The sequence below is a fragment of the Lipotes vexillifer genome, unplaced genomic scaffold, assembly GCF_000442215.2.
Source record: "Lipotes vexillifer unplaced genomic scaffold, Lipotes_vexillifer_v1.1 scaffold382, whole genome shotgun sequence".
Classification (NCBI taxonomy): Eukaryota; Metazoa; Chordata; class Mammalia; order Artiodactyla; family Lipotidae; genus Lipotes; species Lipotes vexillifer.
This window is the reverse complement of record NW_006780611.1, coordinates 5631016-5647695: the sequence shown is the minus strand read 5'-3', so window position 1 is coordinate 5647695 and position 16680 is coordinate 5631016. Positions and strand designations below refer to the sequence as shown.

At 56.9% G+C, this 16680-nt stretch overlaps 1 protein-coding gene across 1 annotated transcript; it reads right to left on the bottom strand.

The window, feature by feature from the left end:
• Nucleotides 1-15754, bottom strand: PNPLA5 (patatin like domain 5, triacylglycerol lipase). The gene is given in 9 exon segments (XM_007472381.1): nucleotides 1-136; nucleotides 753-869; nucleotides 3098-3232; nucleotides 5393-5576; nucleotides 6682-6742; nucleotides 8055-8156; nucleotides 8159-8266; nucleotides 8559-8624; nucleotides 15722-15754. Coding segments are annotated over 9 exon segments (942 nt in total).
• Between the last annotated feature and the right edge of the window lie 926 nt (nucleotides 15755-16680).

The following is a 16680-nucleotide window of genomic DNA, read 5'->3' as shown; positions in this document are numbered from 1 at the left end:
TCAGGACTCATGGACTCGGGGCAGATGTAGGCACAGGACCAGGGCCACGATGGAATTCAGGAGAGGCCAGTCACTGGGCTGGTCCAACTTGGTCTCCTCAGCCCTGATGGGCAGGTCTGGGCTCCTTGGCCAGGTCCTTGGGAGGAGCAGCCTCAGGCTGGAGGGGGCTGGCGACCAGTAGCGGCAGAGGAAGAGGAAGTCAGCGAGCTTGGGGTTGGGTGAAGCCTGGATCTCTCTTCTCCCAGACCCTGCAATAAGCCCTTTTTCTGGCTGAGCGGGGATTGCAGGAAGGTTCCAGGGTGCCACTCCCTGGGAGCGCTGCACTGATTTCCACTGGGTGTGGGAGGACTGCCGGGTTCTCCAGCCAGAAGGGAGGGCAGGTTGGGGAGAGGTGGGCAGCCCCAACCTAGACCCCACACAGGGCCCGTGGAGACGTCTGGAAGGATGGCAGAAGGACCGATGGGGACCTGGCAGAGCAGGGAGATCCACTTGTCCTCCGTGAGCTCAGGCCGTCTCTGTGAAGCAGGCAGAGTGACTCCCCCCAGACTGACCGATGCGACGGGTCAGCTGCTACATCTAGTCCATCACAGGTCTGGCCCACAGCAGGGACCAAACACGTGTGCTGGGGGCTGCGCGGATGGATGGACAGGGAAACGGATAGTGTGACTGCCTGTCCGGGGTCCGGGGAAACAGCTGGCGCCTTCCCTTCCCAGCTCAGCCACTCCTGTTCCGCCCCAGTCTGCCCGTCTCACCTGCCCAGCCCGAGGAGCTGGTCCTTCGTCCTGGAATAGACTTTGAGGGCCAAGTTCCTCAGCAAGCCCCGCATCCACCGCAGGTCGGCCGGCATGTCGGGCAGCCACGCCACCACCCTGGAGGGAGAGGCGGCAATAGCTTCACCACCCGGCCAAGCCCAAGCGTGCAGCCCCACCAAGCCCACCCTCCCCACGGGTCCAGAGCAGAGCCGGGGGGCCCTGCAACGAGGCGCCAGGGCTAAAGGAAAGGGAAGGGGGTGTTGGCTCCACCGCAGAGCAGGTTGGACACACAGGCACCTGCAGAGGCCTGAGGGGGTGGGGACTGATCCCCGATGGACTCTGAACTTGGTGGAAGCCGCTGGGCCCTTTGGGTCATCAACTCCACAGGGCACAAGTGGGAAGCCCAGGGGTGGAAAGGGCGGGGCTTAGGGGTCAGGCTGGCTTGGGATGCAGCCCGCTCTCCTGTTCATCAGCTGTGTGACCTGGGCCTCAGTTTCTCACAGCCAAGTGAGGACCGTTACCTCACCTCCTCCGTGTTTCTGTCCCTTCCTGTCTCTCCTCCCCAGACCAGCCCCTGCCCTCCATCCTCCACGCCCCTTCATCCACTACCCTCTCGGCAGCCAGCAACTTCCTAGACACATATCTGACCTTGGTCCTCTCTTGCTCAGCGCCCTCCCGTGGCTGCCGTGACCACTCAGGACCAGCAGAGGGCAGCATCATCCAGCTGTGGCTGAGGGGATACCTGGCCAGGCACCATGTCAGACTTACTGGACACTGTAGGGTCTCCCCTCCCAACGTGCTGCCCTTCAAGGGGCCTCTAAACCAGGGCCTCAAAATGGGCAGACAGTAAGTCCACAGGGTGTAGTGTGACAGTGGACTGTCCCCTCATTTGTTCTGGACCTTCTGCCTCTATTATTGCAGCCTACAGATTGAGATTGTAGGTTACAGAAAATACCAAATATGAATTTCCCTGCGGTCTGGGCGGGCCTCCCCATCAACGCTCATAAATGGATTTTTTTTTTAACTGCAAAGGCTAGCACTTGCATTTATCCTTTTTGATTTCAACCTGTGGTTTCTGTCTAGAAGCTCGGCATAAGAAAATTCATGTCAGCAGAAAGCTGTCTCCCAGCTTTGGGTCACCAGCAATTTAGACAGCAGGGATGACCTAGTCATTAACTCCGCATGGAGCAGGACAGAGACTTGTGGCTCACTGTCATAGACCTTCTTGTAGGGAATAGAGAAGATTTAAAAAAACAGATCTCTCCATGACACTTTCCTGCCCAAACCCTTCACTGCCTTCATGCAACCATCAGGATAAAGACCACACCCCTCACCTGGCTACAGCCTCCTGCCTGTCTAGCCCTTGCCAGCCTCCTCAGCCCCACCTTGTACACACTCCACATTTTGGCCCCAGCCACAGCAGCCCCCCTTTCTGTTCCTCAGATAAGCCTTACTCCCTTCTGCCTTCTGCCCCAGGACCTTTGCACATGCTCTTTCATCCATCTGGAACACTTTTCCCTTCCTTCTTTGCCTAGAGGACCCTTATTCATCCTTCAGATGACAGCTCAAAAGATATCTCCTCTAGGCAACCTTTCCTGACCAGATAGTCCCTCTTGTGAACTGTCTCAGTTCACAGCCAGTGTAGACCTCTCCTAGGAATCCACAGCCAGGGTAGACCTCTCTAGGTATCCCTAGGCACAGCTGGAGTGCACAGGTGAATGTGTGATGATCGGTGGGCTGTGAGCTCCACAAGGCCAGGGACTGGGTCTGAGTCAGTGCTGCCTCCCAGCCCCCAGCCCAGACTTGGCCCTTGGTATATCCTCAATAGCTATTGATAGAATGAACGAACAAACAATGCAGAGTGATCCATTAACCAGCAGAGTTAGAACAGTTAGTGAGGGCCTAACTACAGCCAATCTGCCCTGCAAAGGCCTCGTTTTGTAGAAAAGGAATCTGAGGCCCAGAGAGGTCAAGATACCTGGCCCGGGCCACACAGTTAATCTGAGGCAGACCAGCCCCTAGAGTTATCCTCAGAAACATCACATTTTCTCTGAGGCTCTGACAGGTGCAACAGTGGGCCAAAGATCCTAGAGGCAAGAGGGGCCAGGTACTGACCGGGCGGCCCTGTTTCCAATGGATTGATGGGTCACAGCTGCTACCCCGCCTTCCCATCAGTCCTGTCTTGCAGAGGAGACCACCAGACTCCTCGGGGTCACGAAGCCAACAGCAGGCGGCATAGGGACCCCAGCTGGGCTCTGCACCCGCCGTGTTCTGGCCGCCCTTTCTGCCACGGGCACTGGTCTCAACGAGCCAGGCCCTTCCCAGGACCCCTGGCCGGGCCTCACCTTCTGCTCCGGAAGTAGACATCCTCAAAGGGCAGCGTGCAAGGCAGCAGCAGGTAAGTTAGCGCCCACCCAGGGCCCGCCTGGCAGAAGGAAGCCCAGGTGCGGGGGTCCCTCAGACAGGCTTTCTTCAGCGCTACAGGAGAGGCCGTGGTGGCCCACCCCTCCCCCCAGCCACCCCCTCAAGGTCACCCTTAGGGAAGATAGCCCGAGCCCCTCTCTACCTCGCACAGGCCATGGAGGACACCCCACCCTCTGCTGGTCTGCAAATCAGCTGCATATATGGAACCCCTACCAGGCTCCCTCGTTATTCTTTTTTTTTTTTGCGTTACGCGGCCCTCTCACTGTTGTGGCCTCTCCCGTTGCGGGGCACAGGCTCCGGACGCGCAGGCTCAGCGGCCATGGCTCACGGGCCCAGCCGCTCCGCGGCACGTGGGATCTTCCCAGACCGGGGCACGGACCCGCGTCCCCTGCATCGGCAGGCGGACTCTCAACCGCTGCGCCACCAGGGAAGCCCTCCCTTGTTATTCTTGAAATGACGGAGCGCGCCCCTTTCGCAGATAAGCAGACTGAAGCTGAGTGGAGAAGCGACCCGCCCAAGCCCATCGCCGGGGAGTGGCAGGGCCGGCATGGACCCAGGGCCCGTCAGGCTCCCCACGCCGCTTCCATCTCTCCCGCCCCTCTGGAAAGTCTGCTGTGGCCCCCAGGGTGGGACAAGTGTCCCCCTACACTTCCCTGGCTAACAGCAACACATCATGGGTATTAATAACAGCAGCTGTGATCACGCGACCACTTCCCGAGCCCCCAGCCCCTTAATGGACCAGAGTGGAAGGGCCCGGCATCCTGGCCGGGGCAGAGCCAGAGCCCGAATCCCGGCCTCCAGGCCACGGCTCGGCCACGCACACACCACCAGCCTCGACTCGGGGTTCACGAACAACAGTCCCAGGACCCGGCACCCCGTTACCTGCCATGTGGCCTCGGACGGGTCCCTTCCTGTTCCTGAGCCCAGGTCACCTCCTCTGAAAAATGGGAACACGGGTAGGACCTACCTCCCTGGGGAAGGGGAGGATCAAGGGATGTGTGTAAGAGCGGGGCCTGTGGGGGTCGGTCTAGTGCCCCATCTGAGAGGCTCTCTGGTGCCCCCATGTGGCTGCAGAGACACTGCCAGAGTCCCAGAGCCCCGAGCTTGGGCCTCAGGGGCTCAGGGCAGATCCAGGCCCCCTTCTGCGTACCCCGTGTGGTCTCCTGTGCAGAAGGAGGTGCCCTCCTCATGCCCTTGCCCACCCCCCTTGTCCCTGCTCTGCCCTCGACCACCGTCATCTCTCCGCCCAGCCTCTCACCGTGTCAGCCTGTCCCCTCCTGGCTAAGTACAGCAAACACTAGACCCAGAGTTCAGAGCAGTAGCAAACTCTGAAAAGGAGGGGTCGCCCCCCACCCCGGGGGCTCTCCATCTCTCTCCTCCTGCAGCTTTCAAGGCCGCCTGCCCCACCCTCCCAGCCTCCCCAGGCTCATCTCTGCTACCCCACCCCTCCCTCAGCCACAGGGGCCTCCAACTCTCCCCCACAAAACCCAGGACATTTGCACCTGCTGTGCCCGCTACCTGGATGCTCATCTTCCCCCTCTTTTGCTTGGCCAACTCCTCCTTTCAAGTCTCACTTAGATGCCACTCAAACTCCCACTCCCACCACCATTACATGTGCCTATCCTTTCCTGTTGCGGCAATTGTGACGTTTAGGTCACCGAGCAGGAGAGCTGACTAAATGGTTTGTTAGCTGTGTGGCCTTGGGCAAGTCACTTAAGCTCTCTGTGCTATGGTTTCCTCAACTGTCCAATGGGGACAATTCAGTACCATCCTCAGAGAATTGTTGGGGGGGGATGAAATGAGTCCATCTCCATCTGGAGAGTCCAGAACCTTCTGTTGGAGCCTCTCCTCTGTCCCTCAGCACCTCTTGCCCTTCCCTGGGCAGTGGGCAAAGACCTGGCTTTCTCAGACACAGGCATGTGTTCGAATCCCCCAATTGCAGGCTCTGAGACCTTGGTGAGCCCCTTCCCCTCTCTGAGCTTCAGTTTCCTCATCAGTGAAATGGGCTAAGAAAAACGGGCCCCCAGTCGTGGTGAGGAGTGAAGGGGGCAACATGAAAGGAGCCCCGGCACCATGCCTAGCACTTAGATTGTCGATAAATGAGTCCTGTCCTCTTTCAGACCACAGGCACCTTCAGGCCAGGGTCCCTGGCCCCGGGCCCCTGCGTGCAGGGCGCCCGGTAGGTGAGTCAGTATAGGACGGGAGGGGCAGTAGCAGCCTCCAGCTCCGGGGAGAGTTGCTCAGAGTCGAGCACATCCCTGACCAGCACATTGGGCACTGCCCGGTAGAGAGACAGGCCCGCCTTCTGTCCTCTGTCACAGTCAGCATCCCGGGTCCCATCAGTTGGGGCTGGGGGCTCCTTAGATACCAACGTCCACAGCACTGGCTCCTTGGTGAGTCCTGGGTCAGGGAGAGGAGAGATACAACAGGTCAGCTCATCTGGAGCCTCCCGGTGACAGTGGCCTCCCCAGCTCTGGGGACCCCGTTGCCACAGGATGGATGGGCCTGTGGCTTGTCCTGAACGACTTCGTCCTGTGCTCCCCGGCACTGCTCTGCCCCGATTCCTACGCACCTGCTAGTGGTTAACAGACCCCAGGCCCTGAAGACTCAGCCCAAGGTTCACATCCTGTGGTCACCACCTGCTATAGCTCTGTGACCTAACAGCTCCATGCTTGCTTTCCCTCCCTGGGAAAGGGGAAAATTAAGACCTGCTGCATACGGCTGTTGTGAGAATTAGATGTGATAAATATATAAAGCTCAAGCCCAGGTCTGGGTACATATTATGTGCTCAGCAAATGCTTCCAGCTGCTGTGTGTTTAGGGCTGTAGGGTAGGGGTCAGGGCAAGGGTTCTGGAGCCAGACGGCCTGAGTTCAAATCTCAGTTCCACCACTTTGAAGAGCATTGCCCTGTGGGATGACATCCAAGCTCTCCAGCTAAGCAAACCTCTCTGGCCCACCCATTGCTCTGTCACTCACTCACACACACACACACACTCACACACACACGCACACGCGCGCGCTCTTCTGCGGCCCCACTGAGGTACGTGCCCTCAAGGTACCAAAGCTCTGTTCCTTTGCTCTTGCCCTTCTTCCCTCTGCCTAGAGTGCCCTCTTCCTTTCCATCCTCAATCTCTCTATAGTCTTCATAACTAGTTAAAACCCAGCTTATACGTCACCACCTCCAGGAAGCCCTCCTTGCCCACCCAACCCATTGGGCTGGGTTAGGTGTCCCCGCTGGGCTCCCACGGCCCTGAGCATCCCTCCATCACCCTGGGGAAATGCTCTCTCTGGATCTGTCTCCCTCGCACCAGGTGGTGGGCAGCTTGAGAGTAGGACACATGTGTGATTCCTCTCTGTGTCCCCAGCTCAGGCCAAACATAGAGGAGGCGCTGAGGAAGAGAATGAGTGAGTCGAGGTCGCTAAAAACTCAAACAGCTGAAAAGCGGGATTCAACTGGCACTCGCGTGGGGGGCGATCCCCAGCTACTGTGGAGGCTGCCACCTACTGCGTCTCTCCAGGAACCTCAGGGCGTCCAGGTAGCCTTGTCTGCAGTTGTCGGCCCCTACCTGCCAACACACAGGTCAGGGTGGGATGGGGAAGGCCTGGACCTGCCCCTCAAGCTGGTGGTCACAGGCCAGAGACTCATCTTCAACTGCAAGTCATCCCAGGGCAGCCTATGCTTCCCAAGAGACCCCTCAGCAGGGCTCAGAGACCCCGAGGGTCCCTGCCCAGCACTGGGCAGAGAGGGTCCCAGGACCCCAGGTGGAGCAGATCTGCTTGAGCAGTCTTCTTCCCCGCAGCCTCGTTCACGTTCTGGCTCTGAGACTCCCTGGCTGCGGGCTCTTGCTCCAGACGCTACTCTCTGGCCTCAGTTCCATCCCCTGAGAAATAGGATGACAAGGCCTAGCCAGAGATTCCTGGTTCCCTGTAGATCAGTACATGGTGGTTCCCTTTGCCCTTTGATGCTCACTGCCAGAACTGCCAGGGCCAGCCTGAGATGGCAGAGGAGTGCCGGGGCCCAGCCCTGTGTGTCTCAAACAGAGCCCCACTCGTGGGGGAAAAGTACCCACAGGTCCGGGAAGGAGCTCTGCCTTCCCGTTCTGTGTGACCTCCAGACGTCCACACTGTCTTTCCGAGAGCCTTGCCTTCCTTGTCTACAAAATAGGGCTGAGATTTTCTGTCCACCCCGTGGGCGTAGGGAGAATCAGCTTAAATGAACAGGACGTTGTTTCATAAATTACACAATACCGCAGGACCATAAGAGGTATGAAGGAATAGGGGAGGGCCAGGATGTGATTGGGGTGGAGGAACGTGTGATGACGGTAAACTGTTGGCAAGAAATACTTCCAGAAATACCAAGGGGCAAAAAGGAGGAAATGTGGGTCTGCTGTCCATCGTTTTCTGTGCTTGTGCCTTGCCACCATACAGAGGGTCAGTTTGGCCACTGTCTAGGGCAGCATTTAAGAGTGTGGGTCTGGGCTAGCTGAGGATTTGAAGCCTGGCTTTGCTGCTTCCAGGCTGTGTGACTTTGAAGAAGATGCTTAACCTCTCTGAGCCTTGGTATCCTCCCCCAAGAAACTGAGGTGACGGCAGTACCTTGTCACAGAGCCTGACCCAGAAGAGCATCAGCAGAGGCCTGGCTTAAACCGAAGTTCAGCAAAGTTGGCCTTGGTGCACTGCCTTGAAGTGGGGGACGAGTAAGGATACAACTGGAGCCCAGGCTGAGTTCAAGGGCTTGGCTGTGAGACTCAGGACATGTGTCCTGACTGCCCTGAGGCTGTGGGGAGGGCTCAGGGGCACAGAGTCTGACTCAAGGGGGCACTAGATCACAGCTAAACCTCTAACACCTTCAAGGCCGTTCACGGGGTCCCGACCTACCTCGGGGCTGGAGGGTATGAGGGAGGTGACCCCCAGGAAGAGGTTCTTGGTGCAGATCTGGAAGGTGGCATTGAAGGCGTTCAGCTCATGCATATGCTGGCCAAGCTGCTCTGGGGGCAGATGTCCACTGTCCCGTGGAAGGGTGGCACGGTGATGGTGGAGGGGGAGTCCACAAAGGGCAAGTTGTTGCTCAGAGCACCGTCCATGTAGCGCTGCAATTCAGGCGGCCGTGCTGCCCTCAGGGTGCCCTCTGCCCACACGGCCACAAAGCCACCCCAGGAAACAGGCTGCAGCCAGTCACCTCTAGCTGCCCCAAACCACTAGGTGGACCCCAGTCCAGGATGCTCTGAGCACCCCGGGAGCATTGGGGGCGGGGGGCCCTGGCACACAGTAAGTCTTCCAGGAGCACTGTTTTCTCCACCCACACACCTCTCAGCAGTAGGGACCCGGGCGGCCCAGAGCACAAGGCAGGGCCCGGTCATCGAGCCCCCGAAACGCACTTACCTCCCCTCTGAACTTGGGGAGAATCGTCCCACAGTAGAAAGGGAAGTATAAGGTGCAGACCAAGGCCTGGGGAAAAAAGTCAGTGGCAACACAATTGTTCACGCTTCTCACGTTCAGAATCTGCTCTGGGCGTGGTCTCTAACCCGAGAACAGCCTGCACCGGTGGGTGTCAGGAGTGCTGTGTCCAGGGAGGGGGGCTGAGGGCCAGGGAGGCGTCGCCACTTCCCAGCCAAGTTCTCAAAGTTAAGAAGGGATCTGAGGAAATTCCCTGGCGGTCCAGTGGTTAGAGCTCCACACTTCCACTGCTGGGGGCACAGGTTCGATCCCCGGTGGGGGAAGTAAGATCTCGGAAGCCGTGAGGCACAGCAAAAAAAAAAGGGGGGGGGATTTGAACACAGGTTCATCTTGACACCCGCCCTCCTCTTCCTACTGACAGGGCCCTTGCTGACTCAGGACTGCTGCAGGAACTTTTCCCCCAAGGACAGACAGGCATCAAGTACCATTTCTCCTTCACCCAACAGCCAGGAATTCCCCACCGAGAGTCTAGTTATGTCTCCCAAAGTGCATTCCCTGGACACTGGTCCTACCACGGGTACCTCAAACAAGAAATCCTGATTCTCTCCGCACTTGGAAAACATTGTCTACTCTTCCCAGTAGAGGCTCTGACAAGTCCTGCAGTGAAAAACATGCTTAACAGAGACCCTGACGCTAGTGACTAGTGACATTTGGGGCTGGAGAATTCTCTGTTGGGGGAAGGGCCGCTGTCCTGTGCATTGCAGGATGTTTAGCAACCATGCCTGGTCTGTATCCTCTAGATGCCAGTACTTTGTGCCCATGTGCACATCCTGGGGATGGGCCAGGATCTTCCAGGAGCATTTCACCCATGTGTACATCCTGGGGATGGGCCAGGATCTTCCAGGAGCATTTCACCCATGTGTACATCCTGGGGATGGGCCAGGATCTTCCAGGAGCATTTCACCCATGTGTACATCCTGGGGATGGGCCAGGATCTTCCAGGAGCATTTCACCCATGTGTACATCCTGGGGATGGGCCAGGATCTTCCAGGAGTATTTCACCCAGGACCCCAGACCCAGATTTGACAAGTGGATGCCAGCCTACTTGGGCTCTGGAGTGGGCTCTTCCACTGAGGCTTGGGACAAGTCACTGCCTCTCTCTGGGCCTCAGTTTCCCCACCTGTAAGTCGGGGAAATTAAGCTACATCATAGACCTCAACCTTTTCAAGAATGAGGGTCTCACTTCACGCACACACCTGGGGAGTCACCTGGCAACTGTCGTTTTAGCATCCACTGATGGAGAAAATACCGAACGACCACGAGCTGCTGTGAATTCAGCAACACGTGGATAAAGGTGAGCAGTGTATTGGTCACAACAAATCCTGGAAAATGCTTGTCCCTGTGTGTCCAAGGCGATCTGTTTACCTCCATCACAGGCTCGCATGGTGTAGACCCAGGTCTGGGGCCTCCACCAGTTCCCTTCCGCGTGCCCAATGCCCAGCATGGAGCCTGGGCACAGCAGGTCCTGACTAAGTCCAGAGGCAGCAGGGCCATGGGCCTGGGGGGCAGGCATAGGGACCAGAGAGTCCACCCAAGTCGCACTTTAAGAAGTCCAGGAGAATGATTTCCACAGAGTATTTATAAAAAGACTTCAGGCCACCAGCTCTGAGGCTTCGCCTGTAAGTCACTGGAGTCCAAGCTATTCTGGACAAATGGGACTTGAGGGGCTGGCAGCGCTGTCCAAAGGCCCCCGCTGCTCGGTGTGTGCAGGGCAGAGGGACAGACAGAGACCAGCAGAGGCCCATGGAGAAGCGGGCAGGGGCTGGGATGGCACCCCAGGCCTCCTTCAGGACACAGGGTCCAACCTCCTTATTTGTCCTCAGGAGACCAAGGGTGGAAGGGCCCCCTCTGGTGCCTCTCCAGGGCCAGGCACTGAGCAAAGTCTTTTCCCATGCAGCCCCCCAATCCTATGAAGCAGGATTATTATCCCTTTTCACAGATGAAGGGACTGGAGCCCAGAGATGCCAGGGAGCTTGCCCGAGTAACACAGCCAGTTAGGGCCAAGCCGGGCCAGGGGGCTGAGCCTCCAGGCCTGGGCTGCCCCCAAAATGCTGCCCTAATCCTTCAAGGGAAGAGGGGACCAACTCTTCACAGCATCACCAAGGCTCGGCCCCCAAAAGGAGGGAAACCAGCCCTGGGGGTGACCCTGCTAACAGGTCAGCCTCAGGGGGCCCGGGACTGTCCGGTGAGCAGGGCAGGTCCCCACATGACAGCCCTGGGACAGGGAGGACTTCTGAGTGCGGTGACCCAGAACTTCAGCCGGCCCTCCCACCCCCAACCAGGCCCACTCTTAGGGTGCCAGATGCCACTGCTTGTCATCACATAGCTGGGGCGCTGACCTCACTTCCATACCCCAGCCCCAGCCTTGAGGAGGGGCCAGGAGCAGCTACCTGACCCTGCCCCCCAGCCAAGATGGAACAAAGGGGACTCCTGGCCCGGGGAACTCCCCTGAGGCGAGAGCTGGGGCTCTAAATGGACAGTAGCCACCCATTTGATAGATCTAAGCACCAAAGCCAACCTTCCTTCCTTCCTTTATCTCTTGTGCCCCACCTCCATCCAAAAAGAACGTATGGGGGAATTCCCTGGTGGGCCAGTGGTTAAGACTCTGAGCTCTCACTGCCAAGGTCCCGGGTTCAATCCCTGGTCCAGGAACTAAGATCCCACAAGCCACACAGCGTGGCCGGGAAAAAAAAAAAAAAAAAAGACTTATGAGGACTTGTAAGATATATCCATGATGTGATTTTTGTTTGTTTGTTTGTTTTTTTGGTGAAAGAAATGGGGACAAGGGCAAGTACTGGAGGTGAAATTGAGGTTGACGATGAGACACAGCAGCAGACGGAGTGTCTGAGCTTCAACCTGAGAGAGCAGGAGGGTGTTTTAGATGGAATCTCGAAGGCAAAACCCAGAAATGTGAACACTGAGTGGCTGCAGTCTCGGGGCCTCTTGGGGAAGCCTAGGCTGGCCCAGAGCCAGCACCCTTTTCCCTGCACCCTGCCCTTCCCTCGCTGTGTTCACCCCTGAAAGGGAACCAGTCAGGGAAGGCTGCCTGGAGGAGGGGTTAACGCAGGGCCTTGAAGGGAGGGAGGATGGTGGGAGGCAGAGATTCAAGAGGGACTTTCTAGAGCAAAGGCACAGAGGTGGGAAAGCATAAGGTGTGTCTGGGCCTCAGTGAGGGGCCCGTGGGATGGACCAGAGGGCGTGGAGGGCAGTGGTTCCAGATGAGGCTGATGAGGCCGGTGGGGCTTTAGTGGGGAGGACAAGAGCGGACAGGGGTCTGGGCAGAGAGCATGGGTGTCAGCAGCAGGGCCCAGGCTGTGTTAGAACAGATGACAGTCGGGCCCCACTCGCACAGGTTTGCCCCTCCGGCACCCAGGGCCCAAGGCTCCAGGAAGGTGTCCGCGGCCAGGCTCAGCTTCCTGGGCTTCCCCTCTGGCTCCAGCCTCCCTCACCCTGAGCGGAAGGCGGGCAGGTCGGGGTGGAAGGCCGGGCTCAGCAGGGCTGCGCTTGCACCGCCCCTCTGGGAGCTTGTTTCTGCATCTGTGGAAAGGGAATAGCGATGCTGCCTCCAACTGGCCAGTGCCTGTTTATGAAAGATGGTGAGGTCACCGTCACCACCACCCCCTCCCTGTCGTGGGACGCACCACGGGGAGCTTGGCTTAGGAGGCCTCAGGGATGCAGGAGGAATAAGGGCCGGGACAGAGCCCTTCAGTCTCACCAGCCGTCAAGGCCGATGGCAACCTGCTTGTAAGGAGAGGTGTGGCTGAAGCAGGGCCACCTTTGTGTGCCGGGCGGGACGGCAGGGGTGGGGCGGGCAGAGCCCGTTGGTGGGCAGCACAGACCACTGGGAAAGCGCCCCTAGAGCGGGCGACTGAGAGCCCGTGTCTCTGTGCCCTGCCAGGTGCCTGGTCCCGTGCAGAAGGGCACCCACCAGCCCCCAATGAATAGGCTCCAGGATGGGCCAGCCGGGGGCAAGCACCTGTTTCCAGCACAGGGCCAGGCCAGGTGAGGCCCCTACAGAGAGGCGTGTCCTTTTCCTGGCCCCAGGTCAGCACCCAGTCCTCTCCCCAGCTCCTGACACACCCACCCCATCCCTCTTGGAGCTGCACCTCCAGCCTGGAATTTTCCATAACCTACAGCAACCTCCGCCCGCCACCTCTCCACTCCCTCTCATCCTCTCCCAGTGCCAGAAATGGAGCATCACTGAGCCTCCCGCACTGTCTCGCTGCAGTCTCCTCAGTCATCTCACCCCTTCCCTCCTTCCCTGGGTCCCAGCAGGCAGGGGCCTCATCACCTCTCACCCCATCACCCGTAGCCTCCCACACACATGGCAAGGTGGCTCACAAACCTCCCCCAAGCGCCTTGCCGTCCCACTCCTGCAAGTGTGAACCCAGCTCCTCAGAGACAGAACGCCCCCATGTGCTTCCAGATCCCTCCAGCCTGGCTGAACCCAGCCCCCCAGCCCGCCCCTGCCACCCGGGTCCTGCTGCTGTCTCGGTAGAGGGCTTGTAGACGTGGAGCTGATTGGAGCCTGGGGCGGCACACCTGAGCTGCATCCCGACTCAGACCTCCCAGGCTGGGCCCCCACAGGCAAGTCACTTCCCCTCTCTGAGCCTGTTTCCTCACCAGATTGGGGCCGATAATGCCTACCTGTATCACTGCCGGCAGACCATGGGCCTTCCAAATGATCAGAAGGATCACACACATATGCAGCAAAGAACAACTCAGACCATAGAAGGAAAGATTTAAAAAGACGCACTACAAACGAAAACAAGGCACAAGAAAGAACCAAACTCATCCGACGCGGACGCAGCATCAAAGAGTCTCTGGCTGTTGCAAGAGGAGCAGATGTACATGGACCAGCAAGGGCCAACCCTTCGAGGACAAAGCACGAGCGTGGTACTGCGGGGTGCAGAGGATTCCACCCCCTGGGTGATTTTTTTTAAAAAGGGAGGATAATAGGGGATATAAACACATGAGACTATAAGGATCGAACCTCTCTGGGAAGATCCACAAGGAACTAGAACGCTGGTGCCCCTGGGGAGCAGAGATGGAGGGATTTACCAGGGGAAGCAGGATAGGGGTAGGGGCTTAAGAGGTACAAATTGCTATATATAAAATAAATAAGCTACAAGGATGTATTGAACAACACAGAGAATATAGCCAATATTTTATAATAACTCTAAATGGAGTATAACCTTGAAAAACTGTGAATCATTATATTGCACACCTATCATTTATATAATATTGTAAATAAACTGTACCTCAATGAAAAAAAGGAAAACATAAAAGGCTGTATCCTTGGAGCAGCTTCTTGGAGCTGGGAGGGCAAGCAGAAGGCATATTCTAAGGACAGGAAAGGGGGTGGGAGCCTCCAATTGCCCGGGTCCAGCTCCCAGGTCAGCTAGCGGTCACGTCTTTTTTTTTTTTTTAATGTTTATTTATTTATTTTTAGCCACATTGGGTCTTTGTTGCTGCCCGCGGGCTTTCTCTAGTTACGATGAGCAGGGGCTACTCTGCGTTGTGGTGTGCAGGCTTCTCATTGCAATGGCTTCTCTTGTTGCAGAGCATGGGCTCTAGGCATGCGGGCTTCAGTAGTTGTGGCACATGGGCTTAGTAGTTGTGGCTCACGGGCTCTAGAGCGCAGGCTCAGTAGTTGTGGTGCACGGGCTTAGTTGCTCCGCGGCATGTGGGATCTTCCCGGACCAGGGCTCAAACCCATGTACCCTGCACTGGCAGGTGGATTCTTAACCACTGTGCCACGAGGGAAGTCCCAGTATCATACTGTTTTGATGACAGAAGCTTTGTAGTATAGTTTGAAGTCAGGGAGTATGATACCTCCAGCTCTGTTCTTCTTTCTCAAGATTGTTTTGGCTATTTGGTGTCTTTTGTGTTTCCATACAAATTTTAAAATTATTTGTTCTGTGAAACACACATATTTATACAGTTCTGTGAAAATGCCATTGGTATTTTGATAGGGATTGCATTGAATTGAATCTGTAGATTACCTTGGGCTCCAAAGAATCGGCCTTGAATTAGAAATGTGGTGTTGATGGTGCTGAGCTATCTGGACTGGGTCTGTGACTAAACCCAGTTGAGGCCTCTATATAAACTTTAAGATTCTGGTGGGTGCCTGCGGAAACCTACTTATCTTGCAGCTGCCCAAGGCAAGCCTTGTAAGTAAGTGCCCTTGCTTATTAAACCTGTCATCTATGAATTTGGAGTGGCCTACCTCTTTCTTTGGTCTCTCCCTGCCCCCCAAGTCGGGGTCCAGTCTCAGATTATACCTGAGGAGGCTGGGAAGCAATAACAATGTGGACCCCTCACTCGGCCATCCACAGCAGCTGATACCCTTAATCTAAGGAGACCAGCAGGCACAGGTGTCATGATCACACCTGTCCCTCCACAAGGTTGTTGTGGGGACTGACTTTGAGGGGTATAAGTACCCACAGAGGATCTCATAAATATTTGGGGAAATGAACTGTCCTCTAAATCAAGCAGATAGAGGTTTGGGCATCAAAATCCAGATCTTAATGTAAGTGTGATCCCCCCCGGATGTGGCTTCTGGGTAGGAGAAGAAAAGGGGTGCAACTGGAGGCTAGGACTGGTGCAGTAGGCAACAGGAATGATGATGGCCACAGTGGAAGACACTCAGGAGGGAGAAGAGGCAGGACCCATGACTGAAGAGACTGGGGGTGAGAGGGAGGGGAGGGAGTCTGGATGACACCCAGGTTTCTGCTCTGTGTGACTGGGTGGACAACAGTGTCATGGGCTGAGATGGGGATCTGGCAGACAGAGCAGACTTGGGACAGGTGATGAATTCAGCTCCGGGCATGTCTCTGGTGTCTGGGAAACATCTAGGTCAGGTCCCCCGTTTCTAGCTGAGGCAGGTGAGACCCAGAGAGTGACGTGCCCCACCCCACACAGCAAGGTGCTGACCCCACTGGGCGTGGGGGGGCTTTCCTGCCCCACTTCCTCACTATTGTTTAAAAGGTCTCATGAGCAGAACAGAGTGTGGCTTCTATAAACGGAAACTGGCTCCCCTAACCTGCTCCCAGACACAGCCTCATCAGGACACGTGCGTGGCTCACGGCTGCAGCCAGGTGACGGTGCATGAAGTCCATGGTACTAACCTGTCCACTTGGGTCTATACTTGAAAATTTCCATAAGAAGTTCCATCCAGACATGCCTTGTGCGTGAGCAAATATCCTATTATTTACCCACTGAATCTCTCTGTCGGCACAGCTCTGGGGTTGGACTCTACTTTTCTTGGGCTCTTTGTCTGCCCTTCTGTCCCGCTCAGGAACCGAGCTGCCTTGGGAAGCCTGAGTCAGCAACATCCTCGCCTCAGAGACTGTGGGCCTCGGTGCTCACACTGTCCTGAACCGACTCACTTAGCCTGCTGGCAAGTAACCCCAGGCTGTCTCGAGAATGGGCCCCAGCTGGGGGCAATCAGACTCTGACTCTGGCCCCTGGGGAGGAATCGGACCACATCAGACAGAGCCCAGGACCACCTTACCCCACAGGCATAGCCATGCTGGGCCCCGGAGAAGCTCTGCCTGAAACCCCAAGGGACTCTGAGATCCAGGGACCCAGCTCATGCTCCAGTCCCCTTAACATTATCCCAGTTGGTCATCCAGCCTTGCTTGAGCACCACTGTGGATGGGGAACTTCCTGCTTATTAAGGAGCCCTCTTTCCCATGAGAGAAATCTGTTAGAGTCTAACTCCCCACACCTGCCGCTGCTGGTTCCAGCTCAGCCCTCGGAGACCTCAGAACAGATTCACTCCCGCCCAGGGACAGCCTTGCAGAGACAGGTACCCAGGACCTCAAACAGGTCCTTCTACCACTGCATCTCAGTCCATGTCTGGGTGGGTCTCCTGAGCGTGTTCCAGGTGGTCAGTGCCCCCCTAAGATGCAGGACCCGGCACAGAAACTCCTGCTCCTGGGATAGCCGTAGTGCTGACTTTTACCTCCTTCATTATGGACACTCTGCTTCTGTTAACGTGGCCCAGGGTCTCATCAGCCTTTGGTAAACCTTATCATACTGA